Below are 23,095 nucleotides of genomic sequence, written 5' to 3'. Positions count from 1 at the left end.
ATCCCTTTTATTTGTTTATTTTTATCTGTGAAATTTTTTTCTTTCATAATTTTCTTCTAAGTTATAGCCTTTCCTTTCCTCTTGAAAAGATAATCTCTGTAACTTTTCTTGTATGGACAATTTAGTGGTAGTGAACTTTAACTTTTGTTTGCCTGAAAAATTCTTTATATCTTCTTCAGTTCTGAAAGATAACCTTGCCAGGTAGAATATTCTTGTTTGTAGAGTTTTTTTCCTTTCAGTTCTTTGAATATATCCCATCTTTCTCTTCTGGCCTGCAAAGTTTCTGCTGGAAAACCAGCTGCTACCTTATTAAGTCTTTCGTATTTTTTTTCTTCTTTATGCTGTTCAGCTTGTTTGATTTCTATGACTCTGTTTTATTACCCTCTTTTATATTCTTCATTTCAGTAGTTGTACTATTCAGCTCTGATTGCTTCTTTTTTATATTTTCTATCTCTTTGTTGAAGTTCTCACTGTGTTCTTTCTTTTTTCTCCCAAGCATGCTGAGCATATATATGACTATTAATTGGAAATCTGTCATGTAAATTGCTTATTTTCATTTCATTTACTTCTTTATCTGTGGTTTTGTCCTGTTCATTTTGAACACATTCCTTTGTTTCCTCATTTTGTCTGACTTTCTGTGTTTGTTTTACTCTACAGGGTAGATCAACCATGTCTCCTGGTCTTGAAGTTGTGGGCTTAGATAAATGGCATCTTTTGGGGTCCAGAAGCATAATCTCTCCTACTCGCCAGGAGCTCCAGGGGTGTCCCTTGTGTGGGCTGCACGTGCCCTCCTGTTGCGGCTGGGCCACGATTGCTAGGTGGCTAACTGCAAGACTTAGCCATGACTGTTTTGGGGACACTAGTGATATGTGGTTTGCCTCGCCCAACCCCCCCCAAGTGAGAGCCTCTTTGGGGAAATGTTGGGGTGCCTGTCCCAGCCAAGGCTGCCCACTAGGTATGGCAGCAATGGTGCTGCTTTCTGGGGGCACCAGACCCAGCTAGATTGGTTACTGGCTGTGACACTACCAGAACCATTTGGGGAGGTACTGGACCTAACTGACCTATATATAAGCTCATTTTGGGAAGATACTGGCTTATAGTGAGCTACAGGGAGAGGGGAAAAGGAGGTGTCTGCTGATTCCCCCAGCCTCTGGGGAGGATCACAGTAACTCCTATATATGCGCTAAAGTAAAAGCCTGAAAGAGGAGGGGGGAAAAGAAGCCTGACCCTTAGTAGCAGCTTTTATTTTATTATTTTTTAAGATTTTATTTATTTATTTGACAGAGAGATAGATATCACAAGTAGGCAGAGAAGCAGGCAGAGAGAAAGCCCAATTTGGGGCTCAATCCCAGGACCCCAGGATCATGACCTGAGCCAAAGGCAGAGGCTTTAACCCACCCTCCCAGGTGCCCCTGTAGCAGCTTTTAAAGTATGCAAATAGATCCCTTTCAGAGAAAGACTGGGTGATGGGTGAGGGGTTGCTTGGCTTTGTGCTAAGGCCTGGGGAATAGCTGCGTGAGTACTCATGTATTTGTTAAGAATCTCTTCTTTGTTTGGGTATCTGGGTGGCTCAGTTGGTTAAGCAACTGCCTTTGGCTCAGGTCATGATCCTGGAGTCCTGGGTTCAAGTCCCACATCAGGCTAACCCTGCTGAGCAGGGAGCTGCTTCTCCTACTGACCTCTCTCCTCTCATGCTCTCTCTCTCAAATAAATAAATAAAGCCTTAAAAAAATTTTTTCTGCTTTGTTTGATGTAGTCTTGTGGGTCTCATGGATGTGAACCCCCACTGGCTCTCAGAGTTAGGCATTTTGGGGCCTGACCCTCAAGGGGGAGTCCTAAAAATTTTGGCTGTAGATGTGGGGGTCCAAGCCCATTTCTCCTCAGAAAGAAGGTGGGAGTTGAGTTTCCTCATGATTTTATGTATCTCCTACTAGGAGTGAGGTTTATGGTGAGGTTTGACTCCTTTCTTACCTATTTTGATGTAGGATTTTTTTGTTCACCCAATGTGTAGGAGTTGCTTGGCTAGTTTCTGGATTTCTTTGAAAGGAAATTGGTCAATGTCTAGCAGTACATTTGGTGTGTTTTGGGAAGAAGGGAGTTCAGGAGCCTCCTATGTCACCATCTTTGCAGCTGTTTGGGGATGCTCATCTCCAAGGGCTTTGCAGACAGAAAAAGGATAATATGCTGAAAAGGAGGGAGTGTTCAGAGAGCACCCACCCTCCAGGTTCCTCTGACATTTCACGCAGATCCCCTAGCATTGACAATGACCTTTAGTTGCCTCATTCTCCTATTTTACATTACACTCTGTTAAATTCAGATTCTGAAAACTCCATTTTCTAATATGGATCTTTTGTTTTAAACATGTTTACAGTAGTCACTACTTATTGAGTGTTCACTATTGTAGGTATTCTTTATTTCATGCAATCTTCACAAGACTTTTTCAGTTCTGCACTGATGGTCCAAATCTGTAGTTGAGTAAGTGGAGTCTCATGGCATCCCTGCTGCATTTAACTGCAAATACCAGATTTTGTCTCACTTGACCTGTCATTCTCAAACTTGGGTACTGGTGGCGCAATGTCATGGGTTCCTCTCATTCATGTAGTAAAGAAGGTATACCTTCCAGGAGTATCAATTTACTCAAAGACTATGTGGGAGATCCATTACTTAATAAATCCTTCCATCCATAAATCTATTCAACTATTTTGTGTCCAGTGGGAAATAGGAATCTGGAGACACATTCTGTAGGGACCAAGACCTAGACATCCATACTTTTTAAAGATCCCTGGTTGATAGCCAAGGGCAGCAAGATTGAGAACCTCAGCTGGACATGATTTGGCCCCTCTTATGTCTCCCAACTTCACTCCTATTACTTTCCTCCCACTCACTCTGTTCCAGTCATTGTCTGGTCTTGCTTCATCTTGAACATATCAGGCATACTTAACACCTCAGAGTCTTTGCTGTAGCTGTTCATTCTTTCTGAAACATTCTTCCCTTCTACAACCCCTTATCTTTCTTACCTCCTTCAAGCCTTTGCTCAGAACTTCACCTTATTTTAAATGAGGCTGACTCTGACTACTTGGTTTGCAACCTGTATTTTCCCTAGCATATTAGATTTTTTTTTTTAAAAGATTTACTTATTTATTTATTTGAGAGAGAGAGCGAGCAAGCATGAGTTGGGGAGGCAGAGGGAGAGGAAGAGGCAGATTTCCCACTGAACAGGGAATCCAATGTGGGGCTTGATCGCAGGACCCAGAGGTCATGACCTGAGCCGAAGGCAGACGCTTTAACCTACTGAGCCACCCAGGTGCCCCAGCATATTAGATTTTAAATTTAAGTTTATCATTGATTATTTGTCTCCATGCTGGAATGTAAGCTCTCTTTTGTGCATTTTTGGACTGTAAGCATCTAGAATCAATTTGGGAGAATTATCTTAAGTCTGTGCAAACTTTTTCTTTTTTCTTAGATTTTATTTATTTGAGAGCGAGCAAGCACAAACGGGGGTAGGGGCAGAGGGGGAGGGAGAAGCAGATCATGACCTGAGCCGAAGTCAGACACTTAACTAAGTTACTCAGGCACCCCTAGACTTTGCAAACCATTAATGTCATGTTGAGCTGTGCCAGAATGACAGCCATTAGACATATATGGCTACTGAACATTTGAATTGTGGTTAGTATAAATTGAGATGAATTCTAAAACACATGATAGATTTTTAAGATTTAGTAAAAAAAAAAAAAAATATATATATATATATATATATATATATATATATTTTAAAGACCGATTACATTTTGAAGTATTTTGGATATATTAGATTGAATATGTCGTTAACTTCACCTTTTCAATGTGACTGCTAGAAAAATGAAAATTACATAAGGGGGCTTATATTTGACAGCACTGATTCATAATTGATTAGGGCTCAGATACCTTACAACTGTTTTTTGCTTCGCCTTGTCAATATTAGCTAGCTTTGTATTCGAATCAACTATCTTATTTCAGCATTCTCCTTTGCATTGACAACATTAAAAAGTCTCATTTAAAAAATTCTTATTTTATTATTCTGCTGGTTATCTTATTAATGAGCTAACTAGAGCTTTCCGTATGTGCTAGTTATATGAGCATTTTAACATTTTGAGAATTAATAGAATTCATTACATACCTCTTGAGTAAATGAGGCCATTGCAGTAATCTCTGCAAGTCTTTAAGTAGGGATAACAGAGGAATGTATTGAAATAAAAAAATCACCAGATAGGGGTGCTTGGGTAGCTCAGTCTGTTAAGCGTCCAACTCTTGATTTCTGCTCGGGTCTTGATCTCAGGGTATTGAGTTCAAGCCCTGTGCTGGGCTCTATGCTGGGTGTGGAGCCTATTTTAAAAAAGAAAGAAAAGAAAGAAAAGAAAAGAAAAGAAAAGAAAGAAATCAGCAGGAATTGGAGATGCCAAAGGTAAATTGAGATTCTTGTGATCTCTCCAAGTGAAGATATTCCTCTCACAAGTTGCCCTGTGATCAGAAAGATTAAGAACTTTGCACAAATGCATGGCCTGAATCAAAGTCACGGTATCCCCTTCACAATAAAGGTTAGGAGCGTTTCAGATTGTTTTTATTTATGTGTTTATTTATTTTTTACTTTGTCAACATATTAGTATGTGGGTTTTAAAAAATTTTTTATTAATATATAATGTGTTATTTGCCCAAGGGGTTCAGGTCTGTGAATCACCATTCTTACACATTTCACAGCACCCACCATAGCACATACCCTCCCCAATGTCCATCACCCAGCCACCCTATCCCTCCTCCCCCACCCCCAATAGCCCTCAGTTTGTTTCCTGAGATTAAGAGTCTCTTATGGTTTATCTCCCTCCCTGGTCACTTCTTGTCTCATTTTCCCCCTCCCTACCCTCCATGACCCCCCACCTTGCCTCTGAAATTCCTCAGATTGATTTTAATTAGCTCATAGGATTTTTACAACATTTGGAAAAAGTGGGATGTGTTTCTTCATGGAGTTTTAGGCTCCATAATAAAAATAATTTTAGAAGCTGGGTTTCAAGACCCCTGAGCATTGGTCTTTCAACTATACCCTTTTGGTAGCTCTAAGCTTGAGGACAGAAGCCAAGACAGGATTGTACCTCAAAGTCCCCACCTAGACATTTTAGTACCATTTCAAATACTCATGGTTCTGCTATACCTAAAACAAACCACTTCATTTACCTACTATGGTTGAGCCAACTTTTAAATGTTTATTTTATTTTATTATTACTTTTACATTTTTATTTCTTCCTGAACTGTAGTTGACACGTTACATTAATTTCAGGTGTACCACATAATGATTTCACAAGCTTACAAGCTTACGTGTTATGTTATGCTCACCGCAAATGTAGCTACCATGTAATGTTATTACAATGCCATTGACCATATTCCCTATGCTGTAGCTTTTATCCCCATGAGTTATTCCATCTATAACTGGAAGCATGCATCTCCCACTCGCCTTCACCCATTTTTGCCCACATCCCTACCCACTCACCTCTAGCAACCACCAGTTCTCTGTATTTAGAGGCCTATTTCTACTTTCTGGTTGTTTGCTTATTCGTGTGTTTTTTAGATTCCACATATAAGTAAAATCATATGGTATTTGTCTCTCTCTGACTTATTTCTGTTGACATAACACCCTCTAGTTTCATCTACATTGTCACAAATAGCAAGATCTCATTATTTTTTTATGGCTGAGTGATATTCTATTGGATGTATAGAACACATCTTCTTTATCCATTCCTCTTATTGTTGAACACTTGGGTTGTCTCCATATCTCAGCTATTGTAAATAATGCTGTGATAATCATAGGGGTGCATATATCTTTCTGAATAAATCTTTTCATTTTCTTTGGGTAAATACCCAGTAGTGGAATTACTGGTTCATATGGTATTTCGATTTTTAATTTTTTGAGGAAATTCCGTATTGTTTTTCACAGTGGCGGTACCAATTTACATCCCCACCAATAGTGCATGAGGGTTGCTTTTCTTCCAGATCCTTGCCAACACTTGTTATTTCTTGTTTTTTGATTCAAGCCATTCTGACAGGTGTGAGGTGATATCTCACGGTGGTTGGGATTTGCATTTCCCTAATGATTAGTGATGTTGAGCATCTGAGTGATTTGTCTGTTGGCCATCTGAATGTCTTTTTTTTTTTTTTTCCATCTATATGTCTTTTTTGGAAAATAATATATTCAAGTCCTCTGCCCATTTTTAAATTGGATTATTTGGGTTTTTGGTGTTGAGTTGCATAGATTCTTTATAGAGTTTGGTTACTAACCCTTTATTGGATATGTCATTTATAAGTATCTTCTCTCATTTAGCAGGTTGACTTTTTGTTTTGTTGATGGTTCCCTTGGCTGTGCAAAAATCTTTTATTTTGATGGAGTGCCAATAGTTGATTTTTAATTTTGTTTCCCTTGCTTGAATAGGCATATTTATAAAAATGTTGCTAAAGCTGATGTCAAAGAGATTACCACCTATGTTTTTTTCTAGGAGTTTTATAGTTTCAGGTTTCACATTTAGGTCTTTATCCATTTTGAGTTTATTTTTGTGTACAGTGAAGAAAGTGGTCCAGTTTCAATTTTTTGCATGTAGCTGTCCAGTTTTCCTGGCACCATTTATTGAAGAGATTATGCTTTTCCCATTGCATATTCTTGACTCTTTTGCCACAGATTAATTGACCATATAATGGCAGGGTTATTTCTTGGCTCACTATTCTGTATTGTTGATCTATGTGTATATTTTTGTGTCAGTACCATACTATTTTGATTACTACAGCTTTGTTTTATATCTTGAAATCTGGAATTGTGATATCTCTAGTTTTGTTCTTCTTTCTCAAAATTGCTTTGACTGTTTGAGGTCTTTTATGATTCCATACAAATTTGAGGATTCAGTTCTGTAAAAAAATGTTGGTATTTTGATAGAGCATGCATTGAATCTGTAGATTGCTTGGATAGTAGAGACATTGTAATGACATTGATTCATTTAATCCATTGTAACAATATTTTTCCAGTCCATTAGAACAGAATATTTTTCCTTTTGTTTGTGTCATTCTCAATTTCTCTCATCAATGTTCTACAGGTTTTCAGAGTACAGGGCTTTCTCCTCCTTGGTTGAATTTATTCCTGGGTTTTGTTTTGTTTTGTTTTTGTTTTGGGGTTTTTTGTGTGTGTGTGCTATTACAAATGGGCTAGTTTTCTTAATTTCTCTTTCTGTGGCATCATTACTAGTGTATAGAAATGCAATAGATTTTTCTATTTTGTTTCCTGCAGCTTTATGAAAAGTCATCTGTCCAACCTAATAATTTCTGGTGGATGTGTTAGGATTTTCTTTTTTCTTTTCCTTTTCTTTCATTGTTTCTTTCTCTCATTCATTCATTCATTCATTCTTTCTTTCTTTCTTTCTTTCAAGATTTTATTTATTTATTTGACAGAGGTCACAAGTAGGCAGAGAGGCAGGCAGAGAGAGAGGAAGGGAAGCAGGCTACCGCCGAGCAGAGAGCCCCATGTGGGGCTTGATCCCAGAACCCTGGGATCATGACCCGAGCTGAAGGCAGAGGCTTTAACCCACTGAGCCACCCAGGCACCCCTCTTTTTCTTTTTTTGAAGGATTTTGAGAGAGTGAGAGAGAGGAAGCATGAGTAGGAGGGAGTAGCAGAGGGGAAGGAGAAGCAGACTGTCCTGACAAGGGAGCCCAATATGGGGCTCGATCCCAGGACTCCAGGGTCATGACCTGAGTGGAAGGCAGATGCTTAACTGACTGAGCTACCCAGGCACCCCTGGGATTTTCTATATATAATATCATGTCATTGGCAAATAGTGCAAGTTTTACTTCTTCCTTACCAATTTAGATGCCTTTTGTTTCTTTTTCTTTTTCTGATTACTGCAGCTAGGACTTCCAGTACCATGCTGAATAAAAGTGGTGAGAGTGAACATCCCTATCTTATTCCTGATCTTAGAAAGCTTTGTTTTTCACCATTGAGTATGATGTTAGTTTTTCATATATGACCTTTATTATGTTGAGGTATGTTCTCTACAAACGCACTTTGTTAAGAATTTTTATCATGAACAGATTTTTATTTTTGTCAGATTTTTTTTGCATCTGGTGAGATGATCCTATGGTTTTTATCCTTCATTTTGTTTATGTGGTATGTTAAGTTGGTTGATTTGTGAATATTGAACCATCCTTGCATCCTTGGAATAAATGATCCTTTGAATGTATTGTTGAATTTGGTTTGTTAATATTCTGTTGAGGATTTTTGCATTTCTGTTCATCAGGGATATTGTAGTTTTCTATTTATGTACTGTGTCTGGTTTTGGTATTGGGGTAATGCTGGCCTCATAGTAGTATTTGGAAGCTTTCCTTCCTCTTCTATTTTCTAAAATAGTCTGAGTTTATAGTTTATAGCTATGAATTCTATTTATTTTTAAAAGATTCTGTTTATTTATTTGATGGAGAGAGTACAGCAGGGAGAGCAACAGGCAGAGGGAGAGGGAGAAGGAGGCTTGCTGAGCAGGCGGCTCAAGGCAGGCAGGGCTCGATCCCAGGACCCTGGGATCATGACCTGAGCCTCTCAGGCACCCCTAACTCTACTTTAAATGTTTGGTAGAATTCACCTGTGAATCTATCTGCCCTGGACTTTTGTTTGTTAGTAGTTTGATTAGTGATTCAATTTGTTACTAGGAATCATTCTGTTCAGATTTTCTATTTCTTTCTCATTCAGATGGAAGACTGTGTGTTTCTAGGAATTTATTAATTTCTTCTAGGTTGTCCAGTTTGATGGCATATGATTTTTCATAAGAATATTTTATTTTTTTGTAAGAATCTTTCATAAAAATCTTTTTCTTAAAAATCTCTTACAATTCTTTGTACTTCTGTGGTATTGATTGTTACTTCTCCTTCATTTCTGATTTTAGTTGTTTGTGTTCTTTTTTTTCTCAATGTACCTATCTCTATGTTTATTAATTTTATCTTTTCAAATTAGCTCTTGGTTTCACTGATATTTTCTGATGTTTGTTTAGTCTCTATTTCATTTATTCCTGTTTTGATCTATATCACTTCCTTTCTTGTACTCCCCTTGGGCTTTGTTTTCTTTTTCTAGTTTTTTCAGGAGTAAGGTTAAATTGCTTTGAGATTTTTGTTTCTTGAGGTAGACCTGTATTACTATAAATATTCCTCTTAGAACTGTTCTTGCTGCATCCTCAAACTTTTGGACTGTTGTATTTTCATTCTCACTTGTCTCCATGTATTTTTTGGTCTCCCCTTTGATTTCTTGGTTGATCAATTTATTGTTTAGTAGCATCTTGCTTAGATGGCATGTGTTTGTGTTTTTTCCAGGTTTTTTTCTTATAATTGATTTCTAGTTTTATACTGTTGTCTTTGGAAAAGATGAATGATAGGATTTCAGTCTCCTTAAGGTGTTCCGTGAAAGGGAGGTATATGTAAAATGACCTCTAAAGGCTAAAGGAGATGAAGACTGAAGAAGTCTGACAAATCCAGAGTGATGAAATATGGTTTATTAAAGGGACTTATGGACAGAAGCAGGTCTTCGATGGCTGCAAGACAAGTAGATCTCTGTAACCTCACCTCCCTTAACAGCCCTAGAGTCTGGGAGTACATGCTGGGGAAACACGGCACCAGAGAATGTTTAAGAATAGATGCGTATCATAGTCTTATCTCTGGAGCCGATCAAGGACATTATGCCTTGATCTGGGTGTGGTGAAACAAAAAATATCAGGGTGGTGGTGAAACAAAAAGAATCAGGGTGGAGGGAGCTGTATTTGAGATTTCTGGTCACAGAAAGTTCCCTGTGGTAGATTTGTCTCAGGTGGCATTAGTGTGGTTCACATATAAATTTTTTGAGACTTATTTTGTGGCCTAACATGATCTATCCAGGAGAATGTCCATATGTACTTGAAAAGAATGTATATTGTGTTGTTTTGGGATGGAATGTTCTATATATATATGTTATGTCCATTTGGTCTAATGTGTCACTCAAAGACCATTTCCTTATTGATTTTCTTCCTGGCAAATCTCTCCATTGTTTTGTGGAGTGTTAAAATCCTGTACTACTATTTTATTACTGTCAATTTCTCTCTTTACATCTGTTAACTTTTGCTTTATGTATTTAGGTTCTCCCGTGATGGGTGGATAGATATTTTTTGTTATGTCCTCTTGTTGGATTGTCCCTTTATCATTATGTAATGCCTTTGGTCCCTTTATCATTATGTAATGCATTATGTAATGTATTTTCTCTGATAGAAGTATTGCTACCTTGGCCTATTTTTTTCCCCCGCTTTCACCTGTATGGAGTATCTTTTTTCATCCCTTCACTTTCCATGTGTATGTGTCTTTAGGTCTAAAGTGGGTCTTTTGTAGGTAGCATATAGATGGGTCCTGCTTTTTAAAATCCATTCTCCACTCTGTCTTTTGAATGAAACATTTAGACCAATTACATTTAAAGTAATTATCACTGCATATATACTTATTGGTGTTTTGTTGACATCTTCTGGTTGTTTTTGTAGTTCTCTCTCTTCCTTTTCCCTCTCTTTGTAATTGATGGCTTTCTGCAGTGTCATGCCTGGCTTTTTTGTGTGTATGTGTGTGTGTGTGTGTATAACTTTTTTTTTTTTGTCTATTATTAGTTTTGGGTTTTGGGTTACCATAAGGTTCATACATAACATTTTAAGTACATAGCAGTCTTCATTAAGTTCGTAGCTATTTAAATTCAAACATATTCTAAAATTTTTTTTACTCACCTCTCTATATTTTATATGTATGTTGTCATATTTTCTATCTTTTTATTCATATTTTTATTATGTCTAAGTATGGAGAGTCCCTTTGACATTTCTTATAAAGCCAATTTAGTGGTGATGAACTCTTTTGACTTTTGTTTGCCTGAGAAACTCTATCTCAACCCTTCAGTTCTGAATCTTGCCAGGTCAAATATTCTTGGTTATCTTGGTTATATAAGTTTTTTCCTCCCAGCACTTTGAATGTTATCATTCTACTCCCTTTTGGCCTGAAAAGTTTCTGCTGAAAGATTAGCAGATAGTTTTATGGGGTTTCCTTTGCATGTAACATTTTCCTTCTTACTGCTTTAAAATTTCTCTATCTTTAATCACTGATATTTTAATTATTATGTGTTGTAGTGTGGATCTCCTTGGATTCATCTTGTTTGGAACTCTGTTTCCTGAACAAGATGTCTTTTCTTACCTAAGGTTAGTGAAATTTTCAGCTATAATTTATTAAGTTAGTTTTCTCCTTTTTCTCTTTCTTCTGTTTCTGGGATTTCTTTCTTCTGTGTCTGGGATCACAAACATGTGAATGTTTGTTCTCTCAGTGTTGTCCAAGAAATCACTTAACATATCTGTTATGCATCTGTTAATCTATTGTTGATTCCCTCCAGTGTACTTTTCACTCAGTTTTTGTATTCTTCAGCTCTGATTCTTTTCTATATTTTCTCTTTGTCGAAGCTCCTATTGAATTCTACCACTCTTTTCTCCACTCCAGCAAGCATCTTTAAGATCACTTAACTCTTTATCAGGCATATTGCTTATCTGATTCATTTAGTTTTTTGTGAGGTTTTGTTCTGTTGTTTGGAGCGTATTTCTCTGTCTCTCCATTTGAGCTTTCTGTGTTCGTTTCTGTGAATTAAGTGCAACAGTTCCCCTAAACTTCAAAGAATGGTCTTGTGTATGGTCGTCCGTAGACTGTGTGTGCCCGAAGGCTTTTACTGGCTGGCTAGAGCTGTGGCTGTTGTGGACTGAGTCTTGGAGCACTCTGTGCTGGGGCTTCCCTAGGGGGATGGCTGGAGCTGAAGTGGGCATGGGTTGAACTGGTCCTGACACTCTCTGCTTAGTGAATTCTCTGGCAGGACAGCTGAAGCTTAAATGTGTTTAAGCTAGGGAGTTCTAGGGCTCTCTGCACAAAAGTTCCCCAGTCAGGACAGGTAAAGCTGAAAAGTGGGTACTAGCTGAGGGGCCCAAGGGTCTATGTGCAGAGGGCACATTGGCAGGCTAGCTGTAACCAAAGTAGGTGTAAGCCAGAGTGTTCTGGGGCTCTCTGTGCAGAGGGTGCCTTTGCAGTGTGGCTGGAGGGGGCTTTGGGGTCATCTGTACAGGGGGCACCCTGGCATGATGTAGCTAAAATGGGCATGAGTCATGGTGATCGTGGGACTCTGTGCAGAGGATGTCTTGGAAGGACAGCTTAAGCTGAAGTGGGTGCATGCTGGCATGTCCTGGGATCCTCAGTGCAAGGAGTGCCATGGTGGGGCCGCTGGAGCTGAGGCTGTTATGGGCCCACGTTTCCTGGGATGTTCTGCACAGGGGGCACCCTGGCAGGGTGGCTGGAATCAAGGTGGGCATGGGCTGGGGGTTCCTGAGGTACTCTGCACAGAGGGTAATCTGGTAAGGCAGCTGGAGTGACTGGGAGGTCCCAGAGTGCTCTTTGCTGCGGCTTCCCGAGAAGGGGCCTGAAGCCCAAGTCATGATCAGGCGTATCCTCATGTGTGCCACCCCTGGGTGTGTTGGTGAGATGGCTGGGGTTGGTATAGACTAGGGGGCTCTGCTCACTGAGGTGGCTAAGCTGGCTAGGGCACCCAGACCCTACCTCCTGACCACCCTATCAAAGTGTAGGGCAAATGTAAACCATGAAGCCATGGTGCTTTCCAATCTGACTTCAGTTACAGCAGCTCCCCTGCTGTTCTGTGGAGTTCTAGAGCTGTTTTTTTTTTTTTTTTTTTTAAGATTGATTTATTTGAGAGAGAGAGTAAACAGGAGAAGCAGACTCCCTGCTGAGCAGGGAGCCGGATGCGGGACTTGACCCCAGGGCACCAGGATCAGGACCTGAGCTGAAGGCAGAGGCTTAACCGAATGAGTGACCCAGGTATCCCATAAGCTTTACTATATCGTAAGCATTAAGTCTTAGTGTCTTAAGGCGCTCGGTTTGGAGTAAGATAAGGCTTAAAGGCCCAGGAAGGTACATTGTCAGTTGCTGAATGCCCCAGCTTGCAGGAGGCTTCTCAGACCCCGAAATTTCCAGTACATGCTCACTGGCTACACTGACAGGCACGTCATAATTTGTGGGTACTTGGCAGTTACAGGGATAGATCTGTACCCCCAAGATTCCTCAGGACCAGCCATTTGTTACTTCCATTGTAATCTTAGATCTGTACCTTTGATGATGTGTATTAGAACATACTATCAAAGTTTCAGATCACGTGGCTCTTCTTTAAAAGATATACCAGTCTTTCTTTTTTTAACCTAAGACTTCTTGAAAAATTCACTTACTATTTGTATGGACAATTACTCTAGATATGGCAAAGAACGGATGACGCCTCGTTAACATTTTCCTGGGGGAACACCATCAACCAACTTCTCAACAGTCCAAAATTTACAGCTTATACCACAACTTTTATTAGAAAAGTTATACATAACATAGCATCAACTATTTTCAAGAACAATATTAAACCCGATAAGCAACAAAACCAGACTAACAAAATGTGTTAACAAGAAACTAATGACCTTTCTATAATCAAACATTCAATTATCTACAAATAACTTTTTACAAAGGGAGAAAAATCCATGGTTTACAGGCACATATTGAAAATAAAGCTGCAATAGTAATTTTATACACTTACCATTCTCAAGAAACTGAATCACCAAAACAGTAATTACGAGTTCACTAATTTAAAACATTTCACATAATTTAAAATTACTGGGTATACACTGAAGTCTGAGTTTCAAAAGTGATTTTTTTTTTCCCCACAAAAGTGCCAACACTTAAGCTAGAACTTTCAGTGTGTGAGTAATTTTGCCCTAAAAAGTTAAGACATGTTCTGATAATCATAACAGTCACATAATTTCTGGTGCTACCTGGTCTGTTAATAATAAAGCCTTTATTTGGATGCTTTTCTTAAATTATAGGAAACTGGATATAGGATTGCTGTTGCAAAGCCATTAAAATAAAGTTTCAAACACAGGAGTGTGCAGCATTGGGAAAAGATCAGTACTAAAACTTATAATAAATATCAGAGAAGCCATTAGTTATTAACAGCATTGTCTGCTTAAGGGTTAAGTCAACCAGGTGTCTCACTTCCCATCAGTCTGTCCTTTCAGTTGGCATAGCAATTTCCATTTTCATGATCTGAGTACTCAAATATATCCAAACATCTTTTTAAAAACTTTGATTTAGAGCTTCTGTAAAGTTATAAACGTTTTTATATTCTACTCTAAAAAGTCTACTGCTCATTTTAGAGCGTCCTAAAACAAAACAACAGATTTTAGGATAGTCAGGTTCATTAAAAAGTTTCAAATGGAATGACTTACCAAAGAATATTTTAAACCAAGGCCTACCATTCTGTAGCTGAAGGGGTTTAGTTGACAGCACAGTTTCACACGCCCTCTTGGTCATTACGGAATTACACTTTAAAATAGTATCTCAAGAGGACAGTCTGTTTTGGGCACCATCCCCCAAACAGCTGCTAACAAGACTGCCAGTGTTACCAGTGGGAAAAGACGACTTATTTCTCTCAAAGACTCATACTTAATTGTCAAACTTTTTTTCCCTGACATGTTTTCCTTTCCAATGCGGTGATGGAGAACTATGATAAAAATCCTGATTTTCAACTGCTACTCGACATTTACATGCGCCAATATTGCACACATCTGTTCTCAACTGTTAAAATGATCTTCCGGGTCCTTGGGTGTGCCTGTTTTCTCCATCAGAACACAAACACATCCATATAAGCAGTTTCCCTTAAAGATGAAATTGATAAAATACTGGAAAAAAATGAAGAAGAAGGCAGAGACTTTGTACAGACAAAAATCTAAATTTCCTCAAAGGGTTTTGTGTGCCCTACACATGGGGGCGATTCGTATACACTAGTGAAATGCACACTAGCTATAATGCTTCTAGCTGCTCATATAATGTGGAACCTTGGTCCAGGCGTTGCAATGATGTCACTGTATGGTTCTTCCTGCGTCAGCTCAATAGCTTGCTGCTTTTTAAGAACCAAGAAGCTGTAGAATTTCGCTGCAGCTTGCTTTCTGTTTGTGTTTCGACATAACTCAAGCAAACTGATGGATTCAGCTCCAGTTTTAGCAAGAGCTCGCTGAAATAAAACCAAAGGAAGAATGAAATCAAAGTAATCTCACAGTAGTAAAGTGGTAATTTTAAAAAGGTGCCAATTTTGGATACCAGAAAAAGTACACTGTATATTCTGCTGGGAGTGGACTTTTTGAACAGTCTGAAGGTAATGGGGCAAAGTATATTATGGCTTATCTAAAATCAAAGATCCAAGGAATAACATTCCTACAAAAGTGATAGTAACAGTAAAACTGAACACAAACAGTTCTAAAATTTCAGCTTATTTTAAAAATCCAACTATCCTTTCACTCTATTTTGGGAAACCCTGAACAACTTGCCTGGTATATCAGATGCTCAAAATATTTCATCTGTATGACTTGACAAATTTAATGTTTCAACATATTAAATATGTTCAATGAAAACCAAGATGTAGACACACAAAGGTGTCCTATAAACCACCACCACAACTTCCCTTTGCAGCATAACCACAGCAAAGCATTCACCTGGATGCCCTCCAGGCTTACTCTGGGCCTACCAATTTATGTGTTAAAATACACAGTGCTGGGAAAGTAGGCTTTCTGGTCTCAGCATGTCGCTATTTTTAAAAGGGAGCGATGCTAAGTCTTTGCTGAAGTCTCAGTCAGGACTGGTACACCTACCTGAAGCCCATGAAGCATCTGCTGAGTCCTTTTGTTCCATCTTCTTTCTTCTTGATCCTGATCACCTCCGGAAGCATCTTCATCCTGAAAATGTTCCCAACACATAAAAAAGCTGACAAAAGCCGTCTATTGCAAAATGAACTATTGCCGTACATCCTAAAACTTAAATTGTGTACTCTGAATAACAGAAAACTGTAAATCTCTTAGCACCCAGTACGAACTCTGAAGCTTGTCTTTATTAAATTACAGAAGAAAGTCTTCTGTATCGGCACGCAAACATTTGGCTGAATATATGATTCTATACTGTTCTATAAAGGATGTGTGTGGTCTATACCACATGGGCCCTGGACTACTGCTGGGTGATGAGCTATTGGTTACTGACTGGCCCCCGTTAAGGTAATTATGTTGGATATAAATCAACTTATGCCACTAAGCACACTGCTTATTTCCACTGAATGTATCTGTATTTTTTCCAGGAGCATGATTTTCTAGATGATTTATATTCTGGCAGATCCCAATCATTGAAAAGCACAGATTAGCAGACGAGTATTAAGAGAAATGGGGTATAGGGGTGCCTCGGTAACTCAGCTGGTTAAGCATCTGCCTTTGGCCCTGGTCATGGTCCCAGAGTTCTGGGATCGAGTCCCACTCAGGCTCCCTGCTCAGCAGACTGTTGTCTTCTCCTTCTCTCTCTGTTGTTCCCTCCACCTCTTTCTCTGCCAAATAACTAAAATCTTTTAAAGGGGTGGGCTATAATCCATAATACTTGATTTTACTGAGCTGCCCAGCTCCCAGTGCCCTACAAGACCTGCCTTCTAAATGACTTTCTAAACTCTGAAGGTGGCCTAGAGCAAGAGCTGAGATGTTTCCATACCGTGCTGGAACTACATGCCATATTTCAAAGAGCCAGGAGTTAAGGGATTCATACATAATAGAAAGCTTAACAATTTTAAAACTGATTCAACACTAAGTCTGAGATAATGGCATACCTTAGACTAGAGTAGCTCTGGGGCTAAATTTTGACTTTAAAAAAAAACCCACAGTATTCCAGTAATAAATGGCTGTAAAATCTATGGCTGCCATAATAAATTACAAATACAAATGGATACTAATGAAAATATGTACCCAGTCCACAACCTTTAGTCTTAGAAGAATTTTAAATAGATTCAATGCTTCCTAGAAAATATTTTAATGTTTTAACATTTAAATAAAGATCCTGAAAAAAGGAGGGCGGGGGAAGACCTTGAACAGCCAAATAAGGGCCCTGAAAAGGAAATCCATTGCAAAAGTGCCTTTATTTTAAAAAAATAAAAGCCATTCAAACCTTTACTCAATCTATTTTAGCCAAGTCACATCTCACCCCAGTCTAATGAAAACAAACCTCCTACCAATGGAAAATGGTGATCCGATTTCCAGGCACACAGTGAGATGTCAGACCAGAGGCAGATGCTAAAAAGCAGTAAAAATTGGCCACCAAATAATAAAGTCAGCTACAATCAAGAAGTCAACTAAGAAATCAGTGAAGGGGCACAGTCCTATGTCCTTCAAAAGCCCAGAAAGAAGCCAATGAGTTACAGCACAGCATAAAATTTGATGTTGTTAATAATGATCTAAATCATTAAGAATTTGGTTAAATTTTGTTTCTGTCTGAACATCTTTCATCACTGTGATGTTCAACATCAACTACTTGGCTCCACTATGAACGTAAAAGACAACGGGCTGAAGATCAGCATTAAACCTGGGATGGCATTTATTCCTCAAGTCTCCTTGACAGTGTTTCCTTACCTCCTCCTCTTCATCATCTTCTTTCTCCTTCTCTTTCTCCTTCTCTTTCTCTGGCAGAAGTTCTAACTCCGGAATTAACTGACAGATGTTTGGAGGCTCCTCAGGGGGCAGCTCTACAGGGGGCATTTCCACCTGCTCTACCTGCTGGGGCTTAAAGCAAAGGGAAGAAATACTGGGGTCATGCTGCCGTACCTTCTCACAATCAAAAACTGATTATATCTTCTTGTTCTTACAGAAGAATTTAATTAACAGAAGTGTTTTGTTCTTATACTTGAAGAAACCGAAGGGTTATAAAGTGTATGTGAGAAATTTGTAAATGACAAGAAAAAGTACAAACAGAAAAAAACACCCAAACTTTCTGTAGCAGCATTTTAGGAAAAACCACAGAACAGAACCAACCACTAACACAATGCAAAAAGGCTTTAACATTAAATAGCTTGTACTGTCAACCATTACTGCATGAAACTGCCCTAAGGCTATCACAACTAAGCTTGGGCTCTAAATCAGAGCCTAGGAGCTCTTATGGCAGCAAATAATAGGAAAGAGGAGACCATTTTTCTGAGTCCATTTCTTGAATTCTTCCTCTCAGGCTTAATATAAACAGCTGAGAATGTTAAAAAACAAGTTCTTCCAGGACTGTGATACTGGAGTAACCTACTCGTTTACCTGTCCCCACTCCCATTCCTGAGCGCATACAAAAAGATGCTCTTTTGGACAATTCTACCACCAGAGGGCATAGAAAAAATAGTTCTTAAAATTACAGAAGAATCTTCAGCCTATACCTCTTGATGGGAGGCTGAACCAAGAGCCCAAGGTTATTCTAGAAATTTAAGATTGGGAAGCCTTACACTAGACCTTACTTCCTTTGTAGTTTAGTTTTCCGACCCTAAATGAACTTCATGGTAGAAAGTCTGCATGAAGTAGCCTGATGTTGCTTTACTTTTTTTTTTTTTTTTAAGCAATTTGACAAGTATATTCTGATTAATCAGTAAGGTAGCCTAAAACTGTCTCATGTTGCAGGAACCTGCAACAGAATAGAGAGCTGGGGAATTGACCCACGCAATGGGGAAATCTTATTTCAATAATGGTTCTGGGAAAACTGGACCACTATTTTACACCATACATGAACATCAACCCAAAATGGATTAAAAACTTAAATGTAAGACCCGACACCATAAAACAACTAGGACAGGTAAGCTCCTCAAAATAAGTATTGGTAATGATTTTTGGATTTGACAGCGAAGGCAAGAGTAAAAAATAATAAGCAAGTGGGACGACATGGATAGACTTGGAAGGCAGTACAGGTGAAACAGAAGACAAATATATATGGTACCACTTACGCAGAATCTAAAAAAACAAAACTCATAAAAGCAGAGTGCAGAAGTGGTTACTAGGGGTTAGAAAGATACTTCCATTTCTAAATTCCGGGGATCTAATACACTGTATGGTGATTATAGTTAATACTATATCATATACTTGAAAGTTGCTAAGAATAGATCTTGAAAGTTCTCAACACAAGAAAAAAAAATGTAATATGTAAAGCGACAGATGTTATACACACACACACGTTGTGAAATGATCCCACAATACCACATCATTATGTTGTACACCATAAACTAGTATGATGTTATATTTCATCTCATTAAGACTGGAGAAAAAATATTCCATCTTGCTGACAAGGAAAACCAGTATTTTTTAAAAAAGGAATGAGGTGGGGGCGCCTGGGTGGCTCAGTGGGTTAAAGCCTCTCTGCCTTCAGCTCAGGTCATGATCCCAAGGTCCTGGGATCGAGCCCCGCATCAGGCTCTCAGCTCGGCAGGGAGCCTGCTTCCCTTCCTCTCTCCTCTCTCCCTGCCTACTTGTGGTCCCTTGTCTGTCAAATAAATAAATAAAATCTTAAAAAAAGAACTAGGTGTTAATTAAAAAGTGTGATAGTCTATGTTGTTATTTACTCATGACATGCTTGAAGAAATTAATAGGTTCTTTATATTGTTTTTCATCATTATCTAAAATTGTCAGATTCACCTTGAGCTAAAATGGAACCAAGTTTAGACTCAAAGATTCCACATTAGACAAGGATGGTCACATTAGGCCACCCTGAAACAAGACTAAGAAGGCTCAAACTCCTGGAATATCTTTTCTCCCTCAGGGCACAACTGTGTTCACATCCTTGGCTGCCATTCTTTCTCTCCGGACCTATTTCTTGTCAATTTTTTCCTCAACCAAAATATTTCAAAAGGGCTCCTTAAGATAATACTATTACAAGGGATGTAAAATTCTTGATGACTGATGTGCTTACTTACAGGGATCACAGGCTCTGGATCAATTTGTCCTGCTTTTCGCTTGACTCCCTGAGGAGGTGGTGGAGGCATGGCTGACTCATCCATGTTGGTCCTGCTGGTCTCCATCACGGACTCCTGGAGGCGGCTTGGCTCTTCCAAAATGGGCTCATCTGCAATTAGTCATATGAAGAGACATGAATTATATGGTCTTTAACAGTATTTCAGAATTTAATACTAATGCATTAAGACAAAAGTACTTTCTCTAATGAAGGAGGCCAAATAAAAATTTAACCTCTGCAAAGATTACTCAATTTGTAATAAAACACATAAAAGATGGAAAAGGGCAAAATTCTACCACCTGCAATCTAATGCAGGATAATCCTCTTAGCAGATTAGTCAGCCAGTCCTAATCTTTAAACCTTTCCGAAAACAGAAAGCTATTTAACAAAGCAGTCAAATTACTTCCCTGTCTGAAAATTTGAGTATACTCCTTTGTTCCTGATTTCTCTTACTCTAGCAATATACAGGTAAAATCTTAAGCCAAATGCTCATTTAAACTTCCTCGGGGAACTCTTCCAATAGAACACACCGATAACATCACGCTGCTGGTGCTGCTGCTGCTGGTCCTCTCTGGGAACCTCTGGATTTTCAAATTCTTTGAGAAATTCATCCAAATTATCAGCCTCTCCTCCTTTCCTCCTTTTTCTAAGATCTTCTGGTACTAGTGGTGTAAGACAGCGTGTAAAGAGCTATAAAAAAAAAAAAATCTCAATTATAAAAATAAATCACACTGAAGTCAAAAGTAAATGAAATTATCCACTGTCTTGTAACCTGAAGATAACATGAAAATTTTAAATTTTCTTGCAGTTTATTTTCATATTCACACACTTAAAACTCCATCTAATGGAATCGTATGAAGTAGTTTTACATGTTTTTTCACTTAATGGTATGGAAATCTTGTTAATTATCACTTTTAATAATTAATGACTGCATAATATTCCAGAGTGGAGATACACTTATCTATATGTGTGTATATATCACATTTGATTCAATTTTTTTTTAGTTTAATTGCAAGCAATGTAATGAAAATCTTCATAGAAATGGTTTTTTCCACATTTTGATTTACTTCCAATGAGATCAGTGAGTCAAAGAAATAGTTTAAAGACTTTCTTCCAAATGATTACTATTTATTAGAAGAATAATCATATAAAGTCTACAGTAGAATCCCGTTTCTATGCGTATTTCAACTTCAGAATAAAAGTCTCACTGCTTCGCTCAGTTCTTCACTTCAGAACCTTGTTTTGAAATAGTCTGGAACTTAAAAGTGAGCAGAAAAGGGCTTATGGGTGAAAAATGATTCTCATAAAGCCAGAGAATTCTTTATTGTGGAAAAAAGGAGAACCACTTCAAGGTTTAGCTTTCTAGAAAGCAAGATCTAAAGACTGCAGACTTGAAGCACAGTGTACACTAAGGCAATGGTAGAGTAATTCATTATAGAGAGGTTGAAAAGGGAGAGTAAGTATTAAAAACTTCAATGGCTTTTAGTATAGAAAAAATTCCTTCTACATCATTTAAAAATACAGGTATCAGCAGGATCTTATACTGTGATTTAATTTAAAAAACGTGCCACACATAGTTGAAAATACCTGATCAAAAATGTCAAATATGTTTTAAGAGTTTAGTTTTAAAAAATGGCCAAATATATATAGAAAAAAAAAATTCTGCAAACTGTATTACCTTCAGTAGTCTGTTGTTCCATAAAGGCTGAGCAGGTAAGGAGAAGAGTTTTTCCACTCCCCCTGTCTCTTTCCACATCATCAATTTCTTGGTGGGTGGTGCTAGATCCAAAGTAGTAACAATATCAGAATAATCACTAAGTTGAGCTCTAATTGTCTTACTATCCAACTCTTTGACACTGTCAACAATCAGCTTCCTCTTCCTCTTGGCTTTTGTTTCTTTGACTGGAATGACAGAAGAAAATAAGGTCATTTTCCCGTGAGGCCATCATGAAACCTAGAGACCTGGTCTCATTGTATCCCTGCTTTTCTGTATACCTGGTAGAAAAGCTTTAAGAGGGGAGAGTCTGTTTTAACTGATGTTTCTGCAGTTCCATGTAGACTACAGGCTGGCATATAATAGGTACTCAATAAAAATCTGCTGTATTAATGAATATATACAGACTTTGGGCAAAAATGAGTAAAATAATGTAAAAGCCAGTATGTTTTGCCCATGTAAGTTTATACTGTAAATACAAAACATGTCACACTTGATTCAGATTTGGGCTCAAGTCCTGGGTTTTATGACTTCTTACACCTGAGTGACCACTAAGAAAAATTAACTTCATCTTGCTTATCTCTTTATTTCCTTTTTACAAAGAAGTTGTAAAATACTTACAGAGTTCTCCATAAATGGTTGCAGTTACCATGATTTTTAGTGGAAAAGTTACAATTTATATATGACAGTTGGACAAGCAGATTAAGTGAAAAAAAAGTCCACACCCCCTTAGATAGATGTGGAACTCCATCCTAGTTACTTATTGTATACTCCTTTCTAATCCTTACTAAAACTGCTAAGTAGGTAGCATTATCTCAATTTCTTTTTTTTTCTTTCCTTTTTTTTTTTTTTTTTTAGATTTTTTTTATTTATTTGACAGAGATCACAAGTAGGCAGAGAGGCAGGCAGAGAAAGGAAGGGAAGCAGGCTCCCTGCCGAGCAGAGAGCCCGACACGGGGCTTGATTCCAGGACCCTGGGATCATGACCAGAGCTGAGGGCAGAGGCTTTAATCCACTGAGCCACCCAGGCGCCCGGCATTATCTCAATTTCTTTTTCTTTTTTTTTTTTTTTTTAAATTCAGGATTTTTTTTTTTTTTTTAAAGATTTTATTTATTTATTTGAGAGAGAGGCAGTGAGAGAGAGCATGAGCGAGGAGAAGGTCAGAGGGAGAAGCAGACTCCCCATGGAGCTGGGAGTCCAATGCGGGACTCGATCCCGGGACTCCGGGATCATGACCTGAGCCGAAGGCAGTCGTCCAACCAACTGAGCCACCCAGGCGTACCATTATCTCAATTTCTTAAGATACAAGAGAGTTCCTCAAGATTTCATCCTGTCAGAAATGTTATATGCCCAAAGATTTTTCTGCATAAAATATTCAGGTAAAGACGTTATTCAGTGACAGCCTCTGCCCAACCCCTATCCTCCAGCTTCTGAGTTCCCATCCTTCTCTGAAAGTCAACGTTCTTAAAACGGCCACCAAAG

At 38.4% G+C, this 23,095-nt stretch overlaps 1 protein-coding gene across 2 annotated transcripts in view; it reads right to left on the bottom strand.

Moving 5' to 3' along the window:
• Window positions 1-13,415: 13,415 nt before the first annotated feature.
• The window catches only part of LOC111146574 (RAD21 cohesin complex component), a 30,108-nt gene continuing 20,428 nt past the window's right edge, over window positions 13,416-23,095 (bottom strand). Inside the window, exons 9-14 of one of the 2 annotated variants that reach the window (XM_022502177.1) lie at window positions 21,577-21,800; window positions 20,429-20,588; window positions 19,861-20,009; window positions 17,558-17,707; window positions 15,773-15,856; window positions 13,416-15,138 (exon numbers count right to left, since the gene is read on the bottom strand). In XM_022502177.1, the coding sequence (XP_022357885.1) occupies window positions 14,947-15,138; window positions 15,773-15,856; window positions 17,558-17,707; window positions 19,861-20,009; window positions 20,429-20,588; window positions 21,577-21,800 (959 nt within the window). In that variant the 3' untranslated portion in view covers window positions 13,416-14,946. The remainder of the gene's footprint in view (window positions 15,139-15,772; window positions 15,857-17,557; window positions 17,708-19,860; window positions 20,010-20,428; window positions 20,589-21,576; window positions 21,801-23,095) is intronic. The other variant, XM_022502176.1, reaches the window with a different exon arrangement.

Source organism: Enhydra lutris, unplaced genomic scaffold, assembly GCF_002288905.1.
Source record: "Enhydra lutris kenyoni isolate GAN:26980312 unplaced genomic scaffold, ASM228890v2 scaffoldscaffold14, whole genome shotgun sequence".
Lineage (NCBI taxonomy): Eukaryota > Metazoa > Chordata > Mammalia > Carnivora > Mustelidae > Enhydra > Enhydra lutris.
The sequence above is the reverse complement of the archived record's forward strand: the minus strand, read 5'-3'. Positions and strand labels throughout refer to the sequence as shown.